The following is an 18,876-nucleotide window of genomic DNA, read 5'->3' as shown; positions in this document are numbered from 1 at the left end:
GCTAAAGTCAAGAAAAGCACTCTCTCTCTCTCTCTCTCTCTCTCTAAAACATTAAATAAGTTTTCCAATTCTCTCTCCATATAATAACCCTATAATTCTTTTTTTTTTTTTTCCCAACAAAACAGACATAATCAAATTGCCATAGCTTTGTTATTATCGAAACCAAAAAACCAAAAAATAATAATAATAATAATAATAATAAAATAATAAAAAGCCTCCCTTTGAAAAGCAGCCATAGGAGGGAGGAGGGAGGAGGGAGGAGAGAGAGAGCTCTCCACGTTTTCTCATCACAACAAACAAAACTGAATAAAAAAACACTCGCTTTTGACAGCACAAAAAAGCAACAAACCCAATTACCCTCATCTTCTACCTACCTACCTATAATCTCACAGCCCTCCACCGTCTCCACCTCCTTTTTTCTCCACCGCCCTTCTCTGCAATCCAACGGTCTGTTTTTATTCCGATCAATTCATTTTTTCAACATTTCTTGTTATACCTAATTTGTACGGTCAATTCTGTTCATTTCTGGATCGAATTCGAATTTGAATTCAAACCCTAGGGTTGCAGAACACCAAAAAGGAGCTCAATTAATTCAAATTCCCGGTGATTTTTCATCTGGGTCGATGGCTGATCTTGAAAATAGGCTCGAATTGTCGGGTAAGCCCAAACCCACCGCCTTGTTCTTCAATCGATCGCTTAGCATGTACCCTACCCCCATGGATGCTCCCAAGAAGCCCCATTTCCATGCTTCGCTCGATCACCACACAAATTCCTTCAAGAAATTCTACAATTCCATCGAGACGGTGCGTTCCGCCAGCAGTTCCTTCAAAGGGAAGGTCAAGAAGCTCTGCAGTTTTTTCGAATCGGATAAACCCGGGTCGCGAAATCCTGATGAATCGCAATCCCTGATGAATGTGAAGCTAAGACCCTCGAAGTCAATGGCGCCGTCGAAATCCATAGCGCCAGATTTTCGGATTCTGTCGATTCGGTTGCCAGGCACGGATGATCGAATTGTGGTGTATTTCACGAGTTTGCGAGGGATTCGGAGGACATATGAGGATTGTTATGCTGTGAGGATGATATTCAAGGGGTTTGGGGTATGGGTTGATGAAAGAGATATATCTATGGATTCGGCCTATAGGAAAGAGTTGCAGAGCGTTTTGGGTGAGAAGAATGTGAGTTTGCCACAAGTATTTATAAGGGGAAAGTATGTGGGAGGTGCTGAGGTGATCAAACAGCTGTTTGAGACTGGGGAATTGGCGAAAATTCTTCAAGGGATTCCTATTCGGAAACCCGGGTTTGTGTGTGAAGGTTGTGGGGATGCGCGGTTCGTGCCCTGCATGAATTGCAGTGGGAGTAGGAAGGTATTTGATGAAGATGAAGGGATGCTCAAGAGGTGCCCTGAGTGCAATGAAAATGGTTTGACTCGGTGTCGTGATTGCAGCTCTTGAATTGCCAAATGCCACGTTGCTGCATACTCTAGACGCCCTGCTGTTGTTCATAAATAAATAACTACTCGAGAATAGTTGATGGTAATGCTTAAAGTTGGGATCCAAATTTCTCTTTGATTTGTGGTTTTTTTGTTGGTTGATTGTGCATCTGTTGGGGACTGATGTTCATTCACTCTTTGAACTGCATTTTGAATAATAGCGTATGTTATCAAGATGCAAAATTGGTATGGGTATGTCTGATTGTAATACACACTAGGGAGAGGTGTTTCTTTCCTCCCCAATGGCAATGTAAATATTTAGTATATTGTATCTCTGCAAAGGGTTGCAAACTGATGAAATGTATTGAGATTGGATTTATTTATGCCTTAACTATCCGCTCTTGAATATCTTTGGCTTTCAATGCAGTTTAGTGTACGTTTATATGTAGATCTTTTCTTGATTAGTGGGAGTTTTGATATGATTATGTGGACATAATGGAATTAGGATTTGGCCTTCTGTGTGATTAGGATTTGGCCATTGTGTGATTAGGATTTGGTCTGTGTGTGTGGGGTTCCTGTTGTATGTGTAAAATTGTGAATGTATTCACTTGTAGGGAATCAGTGTAGATAATTTTCGTGAGTGATTATTTTCAGTATGCTGCTTTGAATTTGATTTCATTCATCTACTTAATACGTGGGAATGGAAACTCTGACTCTTATTTTTCATTGGATTTTTGATCGGTGGGGATCAATATCTGGTGGTACGAAATCAAACTTCTTGTTCGGTAATCAAACATAGGTTTTTAATATTTGTTGCTTGCAACTAACTGATCTCTGTGAGTATAGAATGTGATCTGGTTGTTCGTTTTCTTCTCTCTTTTCTTTTCTCTGCAAACTAAATAATAGCTCTAGTAACAAGGTTGTGTTTTATCCTTTGTTGATAATGAGCTTGATCTTGTGTAATTGTTCTCCTGTTGGATTCATGCTAACTGTCGTCAAAATGGAAAAAGTTAGTGTTTTCAGTGTTTGATGTTGTGGATTTCAGCATTGTGATTTACTGGAATCTTTTATCATTATTTCTTCTTCTGAAAACAGTGACAGAAAACTTCTAAGTTCTAAATGTCTATTTCTGATCTGATGATCTGTACTGGATACCATTTGGTTCATATTTATCTGTTCTCATTACCTGTTTACTTCATTTGGCCATGGTTTCGCATTTGTTTGACTTCCATCCTCCGTTCTAAGCCTCTTGATCCTGATACCTAGTTTTCTATTTTTGGCTTAGGCCTGCCTCAATACCAAAACAAAAAAAGCAAAATAGAAAAGAAAAGAGTAGATAGAATGTCATTGACATATGGAATGAATAGGTAGAATATATAATTATGAATATATGAGTTTACTTTTCCCTTTGGCTCCCCTTATTGAATGTCATTGTACAACTGTATGAACTTGAAATTATGGTTCAAGGAATCCAATTCGTCAGCTTTCTATAATTCCAAGTATGGATTCAAAAGGAAGGTATGAAAATCTGCACGCTTTAATGGAAATGAGATTTTTGAGGCATTCAAAAATTACCAGGGCCAGAATGAAGTCTAAATTCCAAGTCAAACAGGTGCTTCTTGTTGCACCAGAGGCCGTTGCACTGGGTGCTGAAGCATGGGATTTTTAACCGTTGTTGTAGCTCACCATATGTATTCGATGCCCCCTTATCCATATCTAGCTACTGACTATGGTACACAACTTTCATTGTTAATACTATCCCAGGCTTCTCCTATTTCTATACGTGATTACTCCTTTCTTTTGTCTTCTTCTTTTTTGTCCTCTTTTTTTTTTTTTTGTCCTCACTTTCTTTTGTGTGTTTCTCTGTATAATCCGAAAATTCTGTGTTTTTCCACATCCAATTTCTAAAAATTATTTTCATACGCACCGAAATATCAACAACAAAAAAGAGATATGAGTGAATGAAAGGAGAAAACAAAGGATCAATTCCACTTTAACGAGACACACTATAAAAATAGACCCGTTTATGAAACTTATTCTTTGGATGGGAATCAAGAACAAGAAAATTCAAAGTTAAAAATATTTAAAAAAATAAAAAATAATACATAGGATACATACACTAAAAGATAAGAAGAAATTCGACCACCCCCTACATATTTGATAACCTCTCCTATGACAAAACCTGCAATACTGACTCCATTTGTAATTCCATCAATTACTCCTCTATCAAAAAAATGAGTTAGTTCAGCTAATCTTCTTATTCCTTTAGTAAAGGATATTACATAAATAAATAAAAATCTATGTGACCATGATTATATGACCAATTATATATCACATTTATTATTTTACCCCCAAAAATTTTAATTTTATTAAGAACACTTCTAACAAATGAATTAAATAAATTTAAATTTTGTAAAGATGAATAAAAAATAAAAAAAATAAAAAATTTGTAACACATTACAAAATTACCAGGGCCAGAATTAAGTCTAAATTCCAATATGCAAACGTGCACTTGGAAATTGTAGTTTAAGGGAAGAAATAATGTCTATGTAAGCTGTAATATTTCCAAATGCGCATTGGAAGCTGAAGGAAAGAAAAATATTGGATGTTAATGGAGATAAGATTGTTCTGTCCTTCTTCCCCTATAAAGTATTCTTCACGGGTAATGGTCTAGTCTAAGAGCATCAAATCGAAACAATGGCAAAGCATAGAGCTCTCCTGTTTCCTTACGTTTTCTCCCTTCTCATACTCACTATGAGCTTATTGTGCAAAGCCATTGATGATGAAGACAGAAAGCCATATATTGTCTACTTGGGATCACTTCCTAATGATGAGGCCTTCTCACCATTGTCTCACCAAATCGGTATACTCGAAAGAGTTGTGGAGAGCACTTCTGCTTCTGATTTCTTGATAAGAAGCTACAAAAGGAGCTTCAATGGGTTTGCTGCCAAGCTCACTGACCAAGAAATAGAAAGGCTTGCTAACATGAAGGAAGTAGTCTCTGTCTTTCCAAGCACAAACTTCCAACTTCACACAACAAGATCTTGGGATTTTACTGGTCTCAATGACGAAACCAAACGAAATTCTACTACTGAGAGTGATGTTGTCATTGGTGTAATCGACACTGGAATTTGGCCCGAATCGCAGAGCTTCAATGACGAAGGTTTTAGTCCGGCTCCCAAGAAGTGGAAAGGTGTTTGTGAAGGTGGCAAAAATTTCACTTGCAACAACAAGATCATTGGAGCTCGGCGTTACAACTCATCATCAGCAAGGGATGAAATTGGACATGGATCCCACACTGCTTCAACGGCAGCAGGGAATGCCGTTAAGGGCGCGAGCTTTTATGGTCTAGCACAAGGTACTGCAAGAGGAGGAGTTCCCTCTGCGAGAATTGCTGCCTATAAAGTCTGCGAATTCGATAAGTGCCCCGGAGAGGCTATCATGGCTGCTTTTGACGACGCTATTGCTGATGGAGTTGACATCATTACAATTTCACTTGGAGGCACTTTCGTCACTTCTTTCGATAAGGATCCTATAGCCATTGGCAGTTTTCATGCAATGAAGAAAGGGATACTAACCGCACATTCTGCAGGCAACAGTGGCCCTGAAGAGGGTACCGTAGTAAGTGTAGAACCATGGGTACTTACAGTTGCAGCAAGTGGCACAGATCGCCGGATCATTGACAAGGTTGTTCTTGGAAATGGAAGGACACTCATCGGGAATTCGGTGAACTCTTTCACATCCAATGGAACAAGTTATCCTTTGGTATATGGAAAAGATGCTACAAGTCATTGCTCCAATTTCGATGCTCAGAGTTGTTTAGCAGGCTGCATAGACAGTGATTTAGTCAAGGGAAAGATTTTGGTATGTGATGCGTCTGATGGAGATATAGTGGCTCGTCAAGCTGGTGCACGAGGTTCCATTGTAATCAGTCCCAGTGAGGATGTTGCTTTTATTGTCCCACTACCTGCAACAGGTTTAAGCATCAAAGATTATGAGGGGCTCAAGTCCTACCTGAACTCCACAAAACATGCTAAAGCCAACATATTAAAAAGTGAAGCCATAAAAGATACTGCTGCACCAATTGTTGTTTCTTTCTCTTCCCGTGGACCGAATTCGATTTTACCAGAAATTATTAAACCAGACATAAGCGCCCCAGGAGTAGATATTTTGGCTGCATTTTCGCCTGTTGCTGCTATCACAGATAGCCCTGACGACAGGAGGCATGTCAAATACAGTCTACTATCTGGAACCTCCATGGCTTGTCCCCATGCGGCTGCTGCAGCTGCATATATTAGAACATTCCACCCTGAATGGTCTCCAGCAGCCATCAAATCATCTCTTATGACTACAGCTTGGCCCATGAACCACACCGACGACGTTTCTCCTGCTGAATTTGCTCATGGATCTGGACACATCAATCCTGTAACAGCTCTAGACCCTGGCCTCGTGTACGAAACTTCTGAAGGTGATCACATTAAGTTGCTCTGCTCGTTCCTGGATGATGCAAGAGTTAAACTTATATCGGGAGAGAACAGCTCTTGTCCTAAAGGCTCTGAGAAAGGATCACCAAAGGATTTCAATTACCCTTCGCTGGCTGCTGTTGTTAAACCAGTGACATCTTTTACTATTAACTTTAATAGAACAGTTAAAAACGTTGGCCTTGCAAACTCTACCTACAAGGCCAAAATCCTCCCGGATTCTAAAGTTGACATCAAAGTAGTACCTCAAGTTCTGTCATTCAAGTCCTTGAATGAGGAGAAGACTTTCACCGTGACAGTCGTTGGAAAAGGCTTGCCGGTTGGATCACATGTGTCTGCATCGCTGGTTTGGTATGATGGAACTCATAGAGTTAGAAGTCCAATTCTTGTACACAGCAAAGCAGCTTCATGGTAATTGCATTGTTTTTATTCTTCAAAACATTTTTTTTTTTTTTGGACGAAGGAAATTTTATTCTTCAAAACAGCTTCACAGTTTTATTCTTCAAAACTTCATTGTTGCATACCAAGGAAATTTTATGATTGTATCTGACACTTGTTCCTGTGGTAAATAAAACAAAACTGTGAAGGATTTGTTGCTAGAAAACCTTATTGTGATTATCCAAATTATTTTTTGTTAATCCAAGTCCTTTGATAACAAAAGATTTGTACTTATTTCAATCTTTTGAATATAAATTTGGTATAAAGAGCTTAACATATGATCATCACACAAATTATGAAAGCATCAGTAATTAAACGGATCTAGATGACAACAAAAAGCTTACGTAGCCTCCCTTAACTGTAGCTATAACTCAATAAGGAACAACTCGTCGATCAGAAAATCTGCAAGAATTACATGTTTCACTTTGGCTGAAGAGAATTTCAATAGAAGCACTTAATAAACAGAACCAGCATTATGCAACTTCTATGCTGACTACAGAGTATAACATCACTGAACAAACCGATAGAGCTTTAGTTTCTTGATGAAGAAGGTGATCCCATTTGAATTTCGATGGCATCTTGACCTAATCTTCCTGGTAACTTTTCAAGAACTTAAAACCAATTTTGGATCTGTTTCTTACTAAAAACAACTCATCTTTCTTGAAGAGGAAGTTTAACGTCAGATATGTGGCTGGTCATATTACTGCCAATAACATCACGTTAATTCTGCTTTTCAAGGTATAGGCACCCTCCCAATGTGTTACATGTCCCTTCTAGAGCTTCCAATTCACTGCCTGTCAATCAGTTCTGTGCAGTAAAAAAAAAAAAAAAAAAAAAATCTTCTGGCACATTTTAATTGTGTGTTCATCTTTGCTTCAGGCACAATTGAAATTGTGTGCTTCATTTAACTCAATAAGAATTGTTCACGTGTTAGGCACAAAAACAAGCCACACGTGAGTAAAAGTCGAACGTTTCTTTTTACTAGTTCTACTGACAAGTCTTCGTATATGCTCGTAAGCATTGCTTGTATGGCAAGATTACTCAGATCACTATTTCCTATTTCTCTAACTGCATCTCACTTTGATCTGAAAACCAGCTAAAAGTTCCTGCTCTACATCGTGCTAGGTTCTTAGTCACAAGCTGGACTCCAGCCACTGGTCCATTTCCAAACCCTTCCTGGAACAAGGAAACCCATACCCGAACAGAACTCAAATTAACAACATAAAAATTTGATCCTGAACTTTGGTGTGACAATATTTCAGTCATGGTCCATTTTATGTTTCACTCATGGAAAGAGCACAAATATGCTGATTATGCTTTTGTGTGTGATAGAATTATAAGCAAAAATCATGATGTTCAGTTTGTATCCACTGCTTACGAACTCCTTGGCAGTTTACTAACTGCTTGATTTCGTTTTCTTCGTGGCAAACTTATTGTTTATGACAGAGGCTTACTGTAGGAGTTCATCAATAATACAATAGAGCTTACGGCAGCAAGATTAATTTGAGTGGTTATTGTTAGTTTGGAAGTTAGGAAGTTAGGAAGAGTTGAAACTAATTAATTTCAGCCTTGCAGTCTAAGTGCTTACTACTTAAGCAGTCTAATTGGTTTCTTTGTGTAATTAAACCTCACAAGTTCATTCTATTATATGTAATCCTGCTGTACATATAGCTATGAACAAAAACCAACCTAACCCTTTTTCTTCAGCCACCAGGAAAAACACCATGAATCGTTCCTGATGGGGTGACAAATCATGTTTGTAAATCCCGGATACTTGTAATCACTCGCAAACACCGTACTCCTAAACAATATCAATTCCTTTATGTAACAATTTAGTTTTTTTCTTTAACACTATACATTACTTATTCCAACTAGATTCAATAATTTTACTAATTACAAATCTGAACAGAAATTACCACATTTCTGATTTGCCGATTAATACTATTTAGCTAGCTAGAAGTAATAAGTACACATTGACAGCAGAAATAAAGCGTTTCCCAGACATGAGCATTAACAAGGAGGAAAGAATATGCAGAACCAAGACATATAAAATAGATGATACTAGCCTGAAAGTGCTATTTCAATATTTATATTAATTACCATATTATTTGTAGATAATATAATATTTTATATTTACTTGTGCAGGACAATAAAAGAGGAAAATAATTGGAAGAGGATCTATTCCTACTAGGACTTGAAAGGCCATTGAAAAGTGTAAAAACGGTCCTTTGGTGCTCCTGTCTCGAGTTCTTTATCTCTATCATTTGCTTCTGGCTTAAAACACAATTCTACTTTTCTAGAAATTTTTTTTTAAAAAATTTTGTCATGGACAACTAACTCCTTGCCAACGGGGCTAGTGGAAACCTTTGACTTGCAAACTAGTGGTCTAAAGTTCGAACCCTCATAGCACCTTGGTAGTATGTGTGTGAAGAACCCCCCCTCTCTTTTGTAGTTTAGACTATCGCTTGTATTCAAAATGGACAACTAAATCCTTATCTAAGGCTAGGCTAAGTGGAAAACGTACTTTGATTTTGTTAGTTAAATTCAAATTGTGCTTCATCAACCCTCATAGCGGCGGCGGAGTTTTGAAACTAGAGTCAGCAATTCCAAGATCGCCGCTCTGATACCATGCTAAAATATGAAAACTATGAGAGAATATTTGTTTGTGGGAATTTTCTGTGTATTCTTCTCCTTGTAGGAGGTCATATTTATAATACAACGAAACCTGAATGGGCAAGTAAATAATAAATTCCTAAATCTATTTACAGTAGGAAATCAGGAATTAAAGTAAATCAATTACAATTATAATAGGAATTCTTGGTGTGTAAGGAAAGTAAGTCAATATCCACAAGTCACGCCAACACTCCCCCTCACGTTGGTGCATAGATGTCGCCAATGCCCAACTGATTCAGTGAATTGTGGAATGCTTTACTGGAAATCGCCTTTGTCAAAATATCCGCCAATTGATCCTCGGATTTCACAAAAGGAAACTGAAACACTTTAGCCTCAAGCTTCTGTTTGATGAAGTGTCGATCTACCTCAACATGTTTAGTACGATCATGCTGAACCGGATTCTGTGCAATGGCTATAGCAGCCTTGTTATCACAAAAGAGATTCATTGTGGATGTAGGTTTATACCCGAGTTCAATAAGCAACTTTCTTAACCAAAGAAGTTCACAAATCCCTTTAGTCATGCCTCTGAACTCGGCTTCTGCACTGGATAAAGCTACTACATTTTGTTTCTTGCTCCTCCATGTCACCAAATTACCTCCCACGAATGTGAAGTAACCCGATGTGGATTTTCTATCTGTTACATTACCTGCCCAATCTGCATCTGAATAACCATCAATATTTAGATGACCATGCTTTGAGAACATAAGTCCTTTTCCAGGTGCAGACTTCAAATATCTAAGTATCCGAAGAACTGCATTCATGTGGTCTTCACTTGGAGAGTGCATAAATTGACTGACAACGCTTACCGCATAAGCAATGTCTGGTCGAGTATGTGACAAATAGATCAATCTTCCCACTAACCTTTGGTATCTTTCTTTGTTAGTTGGAACTTGATCCGGATATTCTCCAAGATGATGATTCTGAACAATAGGAGTGTCCGCAGGTTTACAATCTAGCATTCCTGTGTCTGTCAACAAGTCTAAGACATATTTCCTTTGAGAGAGAAATATGCCTTGCTGCGATCGAGCCACCTCAATTCCCAAGAAATACTTGAGTCCACCTAGATCCTTCATCTCAAACTCCGTAGCCAGATAGTCTTGTAGCTGTGATATTTCCTGTTTATCATTCCCAGTAATAATCATATCATCAACATAGATTATTAATGCTGTTACCTTCCCTTTTTGATGTTTCAAGAACAGAGTATGATCTGAGTTGCACTGTTTGAAACCATTGTTCTTCATTGCCATGGTGAACCGTCCAAACCATGCACGTGGTGACTGTTTCAATCCATACAATGCTTTTCGTAACCTGCAAACTGTTCCAGTCTGAGTAGTATTATATCCAGGAGGAATATCCATGTACACCTCCTCTGTGAGTTCACCATGTAGAAAAGCATTCTTTACATCAAACTGGTGTAGTGGCCAATCCAAATTAGCTGCAAGGGACAATAAGACTCTGACGGTGTTTAACTTTGCAACTGGTGCAAAAGTTTCTTCATAGTCTATACCATAGGTCTGTGTGTACCCTTTTGCTACAAGTCTTGCCTTGTATCGCTCGATAGATCCATCTGCATTGTGTTTTATAGTAAACACCCATCTACATCCGATAGTCTTTTTTCCTCGTGGTATAGTCTCTAATGTCCAAGTCTGATTTTTCTCAAGAGCTTTCATCTCCTCTTTTATAGCTTGGACCCACTTAGGATCTTTCAATGCTTCAGAGACCTTGGTTGGAATATGGATAGCAGACAACTGATGCACAAAAGCCTTGAGTGGTTCAGACAGCTTCTCAGTGGATACATGATTTGCAATTGGATACTTGGATGTCTTGCCAATATCCGGTGAATAACGGTTTGGTGGCTTCCCACGATTTTGCCTGAAAGGTAATTGATATCCAATAGTTTTATCATCTAAATGCACAAGTCTAGTAGGAGTAGTTACCTCAAGGATATTCTCAGGAGATTGGTCTGTTGGTACTGTTGAGTTAGAAGGGGGGTCTTCATCTTGTTGTTCTGTATTGTCTGTAGGTGTGGGACTCAGATCAGAAATATCTTCGCATGGATCAGGTGGGTCAGGCAATTGATCGCTATGAATGGGCGATTGGTCACTTTTCAACAGAGAGTAATCTCGTGCTCCAGACTCGGGATGATCAATCATTTCTGTACATGGGAGAATTTCTTTGTTTGCCAAGTTGCTCCAATTCTGTTCTTCACTTCGTATCTCCCCCTGAAGCGCAGAATTGGATGATGGGTCATGAAAGAACAGCTCAGATTCCAGAAAAGTCACATCCAAAGTGACATAGGTTCGTTGGGTAGGAGGGTGATAACAGCGGTAACCTTTCTGATGAGTGGCATAACCCACAAAAACACAACGAAGCGCACAGGGATCAAGTTTGCTACGTTGATTTTTGTGGAGATGAACGAAAGCCACGCATCCAAAGATTCGGGGTGTGAGTACCAAATCAGAGGGTAGATGTCTGTGTTGCGCAAGCACCTGTAAAGGAGTTTTAAAGGTCAATACACCAGAAGGCATGCGGTTGATCAGGTGAACTGCAGTGACAATAGCATCATCCCAGTGATGGCGAGGAACATGAGCGCCAATCAGAAGTGCTCGGGCGGTTTCAAGAAGATGTCGATTCTTTCGTTCAGCAACACCATTTTGTTGCGGTGTCTGAGGACAAGTCGTCTCATGGATAATTCCATGTTGTTGGAAGTAAGTCTGAAAGTCATGATTGACAAATTCTCCACCATTGTCGGAGCGAAGAATCTGGATTTGAGCATTAAATTGAGTTTTCATCTGTTTGTGGAAGGACTGAAAACGGGAAAACACCTCGTTTTTATTCTTCAGCAAATAAAGCCATGTCATCCGTGTACAATCATCGATGAATGTGACAAACCATCGAACACCAGAAGGAGCAGTGATAGGCGAAGGTCCCCAGACATCAGAGTGAATTAATGTAAATGGAGTAGTACACTTGTTCGTACTCAACGGGTAGGGCACACGGTGACTCTTGGCCAAAATACAAGTATCACATGTGAAGTCGGAGTCTTTGAAACCTGAGAATAAATCTGGTATAAGATGCTTCATATAACTAAAAGACGGATGTCCCAATCGACGATGCCACAACCAAATTTGCTTTTGTTTGCTATCAAAGGAATGTGTCACACTGTTAGCCACGCCGGGACTGAAGTCATCGACATAATATAGCCCCCCTCTCTTAGTACCACGACCAAGAATCTCCTTAGTGTGAATATCCTGAAGCAAACAAAAACTCGGGTAAATGAGTACACAACAATTCAATTGTTCAGTAAGCTGACTAACTGACAACAATTTAGTGGATAAAGATGGAACAAGTAAAGTATTAGACAGTGTGAGAGAGGATGAGAGTGCAACAGTGCCAGCCCCTGTCACAGGATAAGTAACACCATTGGCATTTGCAATACAGGTTCGTCGAGGTTGTGTAGTATTCAGAAAATCATTAGGATCAAACGTCATATGATCAGTTGCACCAGAATCAATTATCCAGCTCTTGGAATCAATCTTATCGGAAGTATGGAATCCATAACCAGTACCATTACTGGTCATATTGCATTGTCCTCGATCTGTAAGAGTAGCCCACCAATCGGGGTAGCCATGCGATGTAAAACAAGTCTCACAAGTGTGTCTCGGATCACCACAATATGCGCAATTTGGTCCATGTGTCGGGGTCGTTAGTCTAGAAGTCATAAGCTGTGCAGCGGAAGAAGCATAGGATACAGGTTGAGTAGGAATTTGGATCGGAATCTGAGCATGAGTCGGGGCCGGAGTCGGAGTCGAAATCGGAATCGGGGTCTGAATCATAGACAAATTCGAGGTTGGGGTCATCATCGAAGTAGGGGTCGTGGTCGTCTTCAGAGTCGGGGTCAGGGTCGTCATCGTCATAGTCGGGGTCGGGGTCGGGGTCGTCAAAAGAAGATCCTGATTCTGGATCGGGGTCTGAATCATAGACAAATTCGGGGTTGGGGTCATCATCGGAGTGCGGGTCGGGGTCGTCTTCGGAGTCGGGGTCGGGGTCGTCGTCGTCATAGTCGGGGTCGGGGTCGAGGTCGTCAAAAAAGGATCCTGATTCTGGATCGGGTTCGGGGTCAAAGTCTGCATCTGTAGGGGCGGAGCCATCTGGGCACTCAACTCAACGATGGTTGGTTGAGAATGAGAGAAGGAGTCGGTGGTGCTACCTCCATGAGGGTTGAAAAAATCATCAACCCTCATAGCGGCGGCGGAGTTTTGAAACTAGAGTCAGCAATTCCAAGATCGCCGCTCTGATACCATGCTAAAATATGAAAACTATGAGAGAATATTTGTTTGTGGGAATTTTCTGTGTATTCTTCTCCTTGTAGGAGGTCATATTTATAATACAACGAAACCTGAATGGGCAAGTAAATAATAAATTCCTAAATCTATTTACAGTAGGAAATCAGGAATTAAAGTAAATCAATTACAATTATAATAGGAATTCTTGGTGTGTAAGGAAAGTAAGTCAATATCCACAAGTCACGCCAACAAGTACCACTGAGACGTGAGAACCAGGCAAACTCTCTCTTCCACTGGACCACTTCCCTACAAATAAGAGTTTCTTCCATAAAAAATCACAGTGTTTTTTTTTTGGGTCAGTATTTTGTCTTTTGGCTCTACCGCTTCTATCAGTATGAAAGTCATAACATTGCATTGTTATTTTTGTTAGGGCATGAGGTTATTATTCTTTTGTTAGTTTTCTTAATTTCTGGGCAACTCAACAGTTTAAGGAAACAAAAAAAGGAAACAGAGGATTCACTTTTTTCCAAATAATTTTGATGAATATGAAGTGTTTTGAAGAGAGCCTAGCTAATGAAGAGGATTAGGAGGCATTTTAGATAACTGTGTTTAGGTTGACAGCTGAAGATGTGATCATGTGTGTGCAATTCCAATTAAATTGGAACTGGCAAGGCCAAAACATCATAATAAATTTTATTGATTGTTGGAAAATTTTAAAAATGAAAAATGAATTGTTTTCGTATGACGTTTATTTTGGTGATAGTTAGGTTGTGGCTTTCTATTGATACTTTCCTACATTGCAGCAGAGCCAAATATATGTAAAATCTGAAACAATTTCTTGAAACGTTTGGATCTCTGTCATCCTACCCTACATACATGGAAAGACATATTTGAGCACGTACTCCTGGTTTGGCGTGCAGAATGTGGGTTGAGTGCCGTTACTGCATTCCTTAAATTGTACATAGAGCAGGGGGAGTGGGCAAATCTTGTCTTTTGCAACATCTTTAGAAATTGTTAGGGCCAGAGCCGCCTAATCCAAATGTGTGTTTATGTACATGAAATGTGCACAGCTTCCTATATGAACTTGGAAATAGGGTTAAGGAATTAAATCACTTTTCTTATAAAGTACTCATCACCAGTTACGAATGTCATCATCGAACGATATGGCTAAGCATGGAGCTCTCGTGTATTCTTATGCTTTTCCTATTCTTGCACTGGCTATGAGCTTGTTGTGCACAGCCATTGATGAAGAAGATAGAAAGGTCCATATTGTGTACTTGGGGTCACTTCCTAGTGATGAGCTTTACTCACCATTGTCTCACCAACTTGGTATACTAGAAAGGGTTGTCCAGGGAAGTTCTGCTGCAAATGTGTTGGTGAGAAGTTATGGAAGGAGTTTAAATGGATTTGCTGCCAAGCTCACCAACCGCGAGAGAGAAAAGCTTGCTAACATGAAGGAAGTAGTCTCTGTCTTTCCAAGCACAACTTTCCAACTTCACACAACAAGATCTTGGGACTTTATGGGCTTCAGTGAGAGCATATCTCGAAGTAAAACGGTTGAGAGCAATGTTGTCATGGCCGTGATTGACAGTGGAATTTGGCCTGAATCCAATAGCTTTAAAGATGATGGTTTTGGTCCTCCTCCCAAGACATGGAAAGGTGCTTGCCAAGGTGGCCAAAATTTCACTTGCAATAACAAGATTATTGGAGCTCGGTTTTACACATCAGAAGAGTCTGCAAGGGATGAAATTGGTCATGGAAGCCACACTGCCTCAACGGCAGCAGGAAATGCTGTAAAGGATGTGAGCTTTTATGGACTAGCCCGAGGTACTGCAAGAGGAGGAGTTCCTGCTGGGAGAATTGCTGCATATAATGTCTGCACTAATCAAGGTTGCAGTTCGGTTGATATCTTGGCTGCTTTCGACGATTGTGTTGATGATGGAGTTAGCCTCATTACAATTTCAATTGGACGTACTGTTGCAACTTCTTTCGAAACGGATCCTATAGCAATTGGCGCTTTTCATGCAATGAAGAAAGGGATACTAACTGTACAATCTGCAGGCAACAGTGGTCCTGGAAATGGTACTGTCTCAAGTGGGGCACCGTGGATTCTTACGGTTGCAGCAAGTAGCATAGATCGTAAATTCATTACCAAGGCTGTTCTTGGAAATGAAACTAATCTAGTTGGGATTTCAGTAAACTCTTTCGAATCAAATGAATCAAGTTATCCTTTGATATATGGAAAAAATGCTTCAAAACAATGCTCGGAATTCCTTGCCGGGTATTGTCTAGAAGGCTGCCTAGACCCTGATTTAGTTAAGGAAAAGATTGTGCTATGTGATTGGTCCGGTGGATATGTTGAGGCTGATCGAGCTGGCGCAAAAGGTGCAATTTTAAGCAATTCAAGAGATGATGTTGCATCTGTTGTCCCACTATCTGCGACTGGTTTAAACAATCGAGAGTATGCTGTGGCCAAGTCCTACCAGAACTCCACCAGAAATCCTCGAGCCAAGATACTAAAGACTGAAATCATAAAAGATCCTGCTGCACCTCGTGTCGCTTCCTTCTCTTCACGCGGTCCTAATAGAATTGTACCAGAAATTCTGAAGCCAGATATCACTGGCCCCGGGATAGATATTGTGGCCGCATATTCACCTAATGCTTCTATCTCGGCCAGCCCTTATGACGAGAGGCGTGTAAAATACAATGTACTATCTGGAACCTCCATGTCTTGCCCCCATGCTGCTGGTGTAGCTGCATATGTTAAAGAGTTCCACCCGGATTGGTCTCCAGCAGCCATAAAATCAGCTATTATGACTACAGCTTGGCCCATGAATGATACCAGCACTTCTCCTGGTGAATTTGCTTATGGATCTGGACATCTCAATCCTGTAAGAGCTATAAACCCCGGTCTTGTGTACGAAGCTTCTGAAGAAGATTACATTAAGTTCCTTTGCATGATGTTGGATGAGGAAAAAATTAGACTCATTTCGGGAGATAAGAGCACTTGCCCTACTGGCTCGGACAAAGGATCACCAAAGGATCTCAATTACCCTTCAATGGCTGCTAATGTTACGTCAATGAAATTGTTTACGATCAACTTTCATAGAAGAGTTAAGAATGTTGGCCTTGCAAACTCCAATTACAAGGCATTGATCTCCACAAATTCTAAAGTTGATATCAAAGTGGTGCCTGAAGTTCTTTCCTTCAAGACCTTGAATGAGGAGAAGAATTTCACTGTAACTGTTGATGGAAGAGATATGCCAGAGGGATCGCATGTGTCTGCGTCGCTGTGTTGGTACGATGGAAGTCACAACTGCATTGTTAGAAGTCCAATTGTCATAAGCAGCGTATCAGCTTGAACACAACTACGTTGTTTGTACAATATTCAGAACCTCATTATTGCAAAGCAAAAAGAATGTTATGATTCTATGTGACACCTTTATCAAGCTAGTTAAAATCAGAAATAAAGCCAGACATGAGGGATTTTCCTTTAGAAAAAATTAGGGCTCTCTCTTTGAGTATATCAAATTATGTGGATTTCATTAGCTTTAAGAATTTCTAAAGTTCAGTTAACCATTTCAGTCTAAAAAAAGTCAAAATTCCTTATTGTAAATACTTTAATCCATATGGACCCTTGCATTTTTCATTTGCAATACAAGCCTTGAGCTCAATCTGTGTTGTGAGTTTAAATCCTTCACTGAAATATTCTTAGGTCTGATGGAGGTGGAGAGTATAGTACTGAACTTCCGAAATTCTAATGAGATTAAACGTAAAAACGTAGTTCTTATAAAGGGAAACAAAAAATAAAGTTGCACAAGACTAGCCATGCATTACTATCAAGAGCTTCTTTACATATTAAGCTCTGGTTTGATGCGTTTTAAACTGCAACTAAATCATTTCCTGTATCTGTATATCACAAGTCACCATAGGGACTGAGTTGGTTCAATTAGCCCCACTTGGGGACTGAGTTGTTCCTTTAGATTAGAGGTGTCAAACGAATCTGCCCGAGCACGGCCCACTTAAGTAAGGTTCGGTACAACATGGTCTGTATCTTTGGGTCGTGCCGGGATAAGGTAATTAGGTCCAATGGGCTGGGCCCGGCTGTGGCCCGTCACGGGCTGTGATGGCTCATTTATAGCCTATTTATTAAATTATACTTGTTTTAGAAAAAAATAATATAATACTATTATATATATATATCTTAAATTCAAGTTTATTTCTTTTCTCTAATAATATATATTAAAAATTAATGTTTTCTTTATATATTAAATATGATTTTGTTTTTCAAGTTTAAATTTTTAAAACTCAAACAATAATCTAGCAATTTTCTATTTAAATGTACTTTAAATAAAGTTATTGATCTCTCTTTTTTTTTTTAAACAAATAATAAACCTTATTAGTATATACATAATTGTAAAAAATATTTAAATGAAGTTGTAAAAAAAAAATGCAGTACATAAGTCAAATTTGGCGTGAGCCCATATCAGTCTGTTTACTGGCCCATCATGAGCACGGCCCGAGCCCATATTGGCTTTGATCATGGACTCGAGCAAGGATTGATGATTTTCCTAAATGGGTAAGCCTAGCTCGGCCTGTTTATTAAATGGGCCGACTCTAAACGAGCCGGGCGTACCCGGCACGGATAACTTCTCTTCCTCGCCTCTTTCCCGATGTATCTATAGAGTTCTCGAGAGACTACGACAGGGAGATGACAAAGTCTTCACACCTCACGTAGTCTCTATTGGCCTACTTCACCATGGAAATGAACGCTTAAAGGTCATAGAGGTTCACAACAAGAGGTACCTACGAGATTTTCTAGAAAGAAGCCAACTAAGCGTGGAGGATTATCCAGAGAAAGTAAAGAAGCAAGAACAAAAACTGAGAAGTTCTTATGAAGAAGCCATTGTCTTTACCAGCGATCAGTTTGTAGAAATGGTTCTAGTGGATGCAGCCTTCATTATTGAACTCTTGGTGAAGTCGAGTTTCCGAAGATTCCGAAATGAAGAAGACTGCACATGCAGTAAACCATGGAGGGTCTGTGATGTATTGTCTGACCTGTGGATGCTGGAATATCAGCTATCACTTTGCATTCTCGACGATCTCTTCGATGCAAACAATTATTTTGAATCTACTGATAAGCTTTCAATAATTTCCCTCTCGTACCTATTACTCAATTTCAAAAAATATGATGAGAAGACCAAAGAATTGAAGGAGATTGAAGAACTTTTTTCTGGCAGAGAAAGACATCAATTTGTTGATCTTATAAGAACTCAAAACTACAGTCTACAGAATGCAATTTCAAAAGTTAAAAGGAAGGGAAGACTCGGAGGAAACTAGAATATGTATTCTGCTACAAACTTTCATGTCCACCCAGTATGTCCGAGTTAAATCAAGCAGGTCTCAAATTTTAGGTGGGCCGAAGTCAAAGCTTATTTGAAATGCAATTTGATCGTCATCATGGGATTTTTACGATTCCAAAGTTGAGAATCAACGATTTTGCAGAGATGTTCATTAAAAATGCGATTGCATATGAGCAATGCCACTACAAGGATGAGATTTACGTAAG

General features: G+C 39.4%; 3 protein-coding genes across 3 annotated transcripts; all 3 read left to right on the top strand.

The window, feature by feature from the left end:
* Positions 208–1,837, top strand: LOC18787295 (uncharacterized protein At5g39865). The gene has a single exon (XM_007218742.2). The coding sequence runs from the start codon at positions 624–626 to the stop codon at positions 1,449–1,451; it is 828 nt and encodes a 275-aa protein (XP_007218804.1). The 5' UTR covers positions 208–623; the 3' UTR covers positions 1,452–1,837.
* LOC18786116 (subtilisin-like protease SBT4.4) lies at positions 4,127–6,466 on the top strand. Its single transcript, XM_007220694.2, has one exon. The coding sequence runs from the start codon at positions 4,127–4,129 to the stop codon at positions 6,323–6,325; it is 2,199 nt and encodes a 732-aa protein (XP_007220756.2). The 3' UTR covers positions 6,326–6,466.
* LOC18785944 (subtilisin-like protease SBT4.3) lies at positions 14,471–16,669 on the top strand. Its single transcript, XM_007219505.2, has one exon. It carries the CDS (start codon positions 14,471–14,473, stop codon positions 16,667–16,669), a length of 2,199 nt encoding a protein of 732 aa, XP_007219567.2.

Source organism: Prunus persica, chromosome G2 (genome assembly GCF_000346465.2).
Source record: "Prunus persica cultivar Lovell chromosome G2, Prunus_persica_NCBIv2, whole genome shotgun sequence".
Lineage (NCBI taxonomy): Eukaryota > Viridiplantae > Streptophyta > Magnoliopsida > Rosales > Rosaceae > Prunus > Prunus persica.
Note: the sequence above shows the minus strand (reverse complement) of the source record. Positions and strands in the feature narration are given on the sequence as shown.

What these genes read in the sequence shown, in the direction of transcription:
- LOC18785944 (XM_007219505.2), top strand. Translation starts at nt 14,471, where the DNA reads ATGGCTAAGCATGGAGCTCTCGTGTATTCTTATGCTTTTCCTATTCTT.
- LOC18786116 (XM_007220694.2), top strand. Translation starts at nt 4,127, where the DNA reads ATGGCAAAGCATAGAGCTCTCCTGTTTCCTTACGTTTTCTCCCTTCTC.
- LOC18787295 (XM_007218742.2), top strand. Translation starts at nt 624, where the DNA reads ATGGCTGATCTTGAAAATAGGCTCGAATTGTCGGGTAAGCCCAAACCC.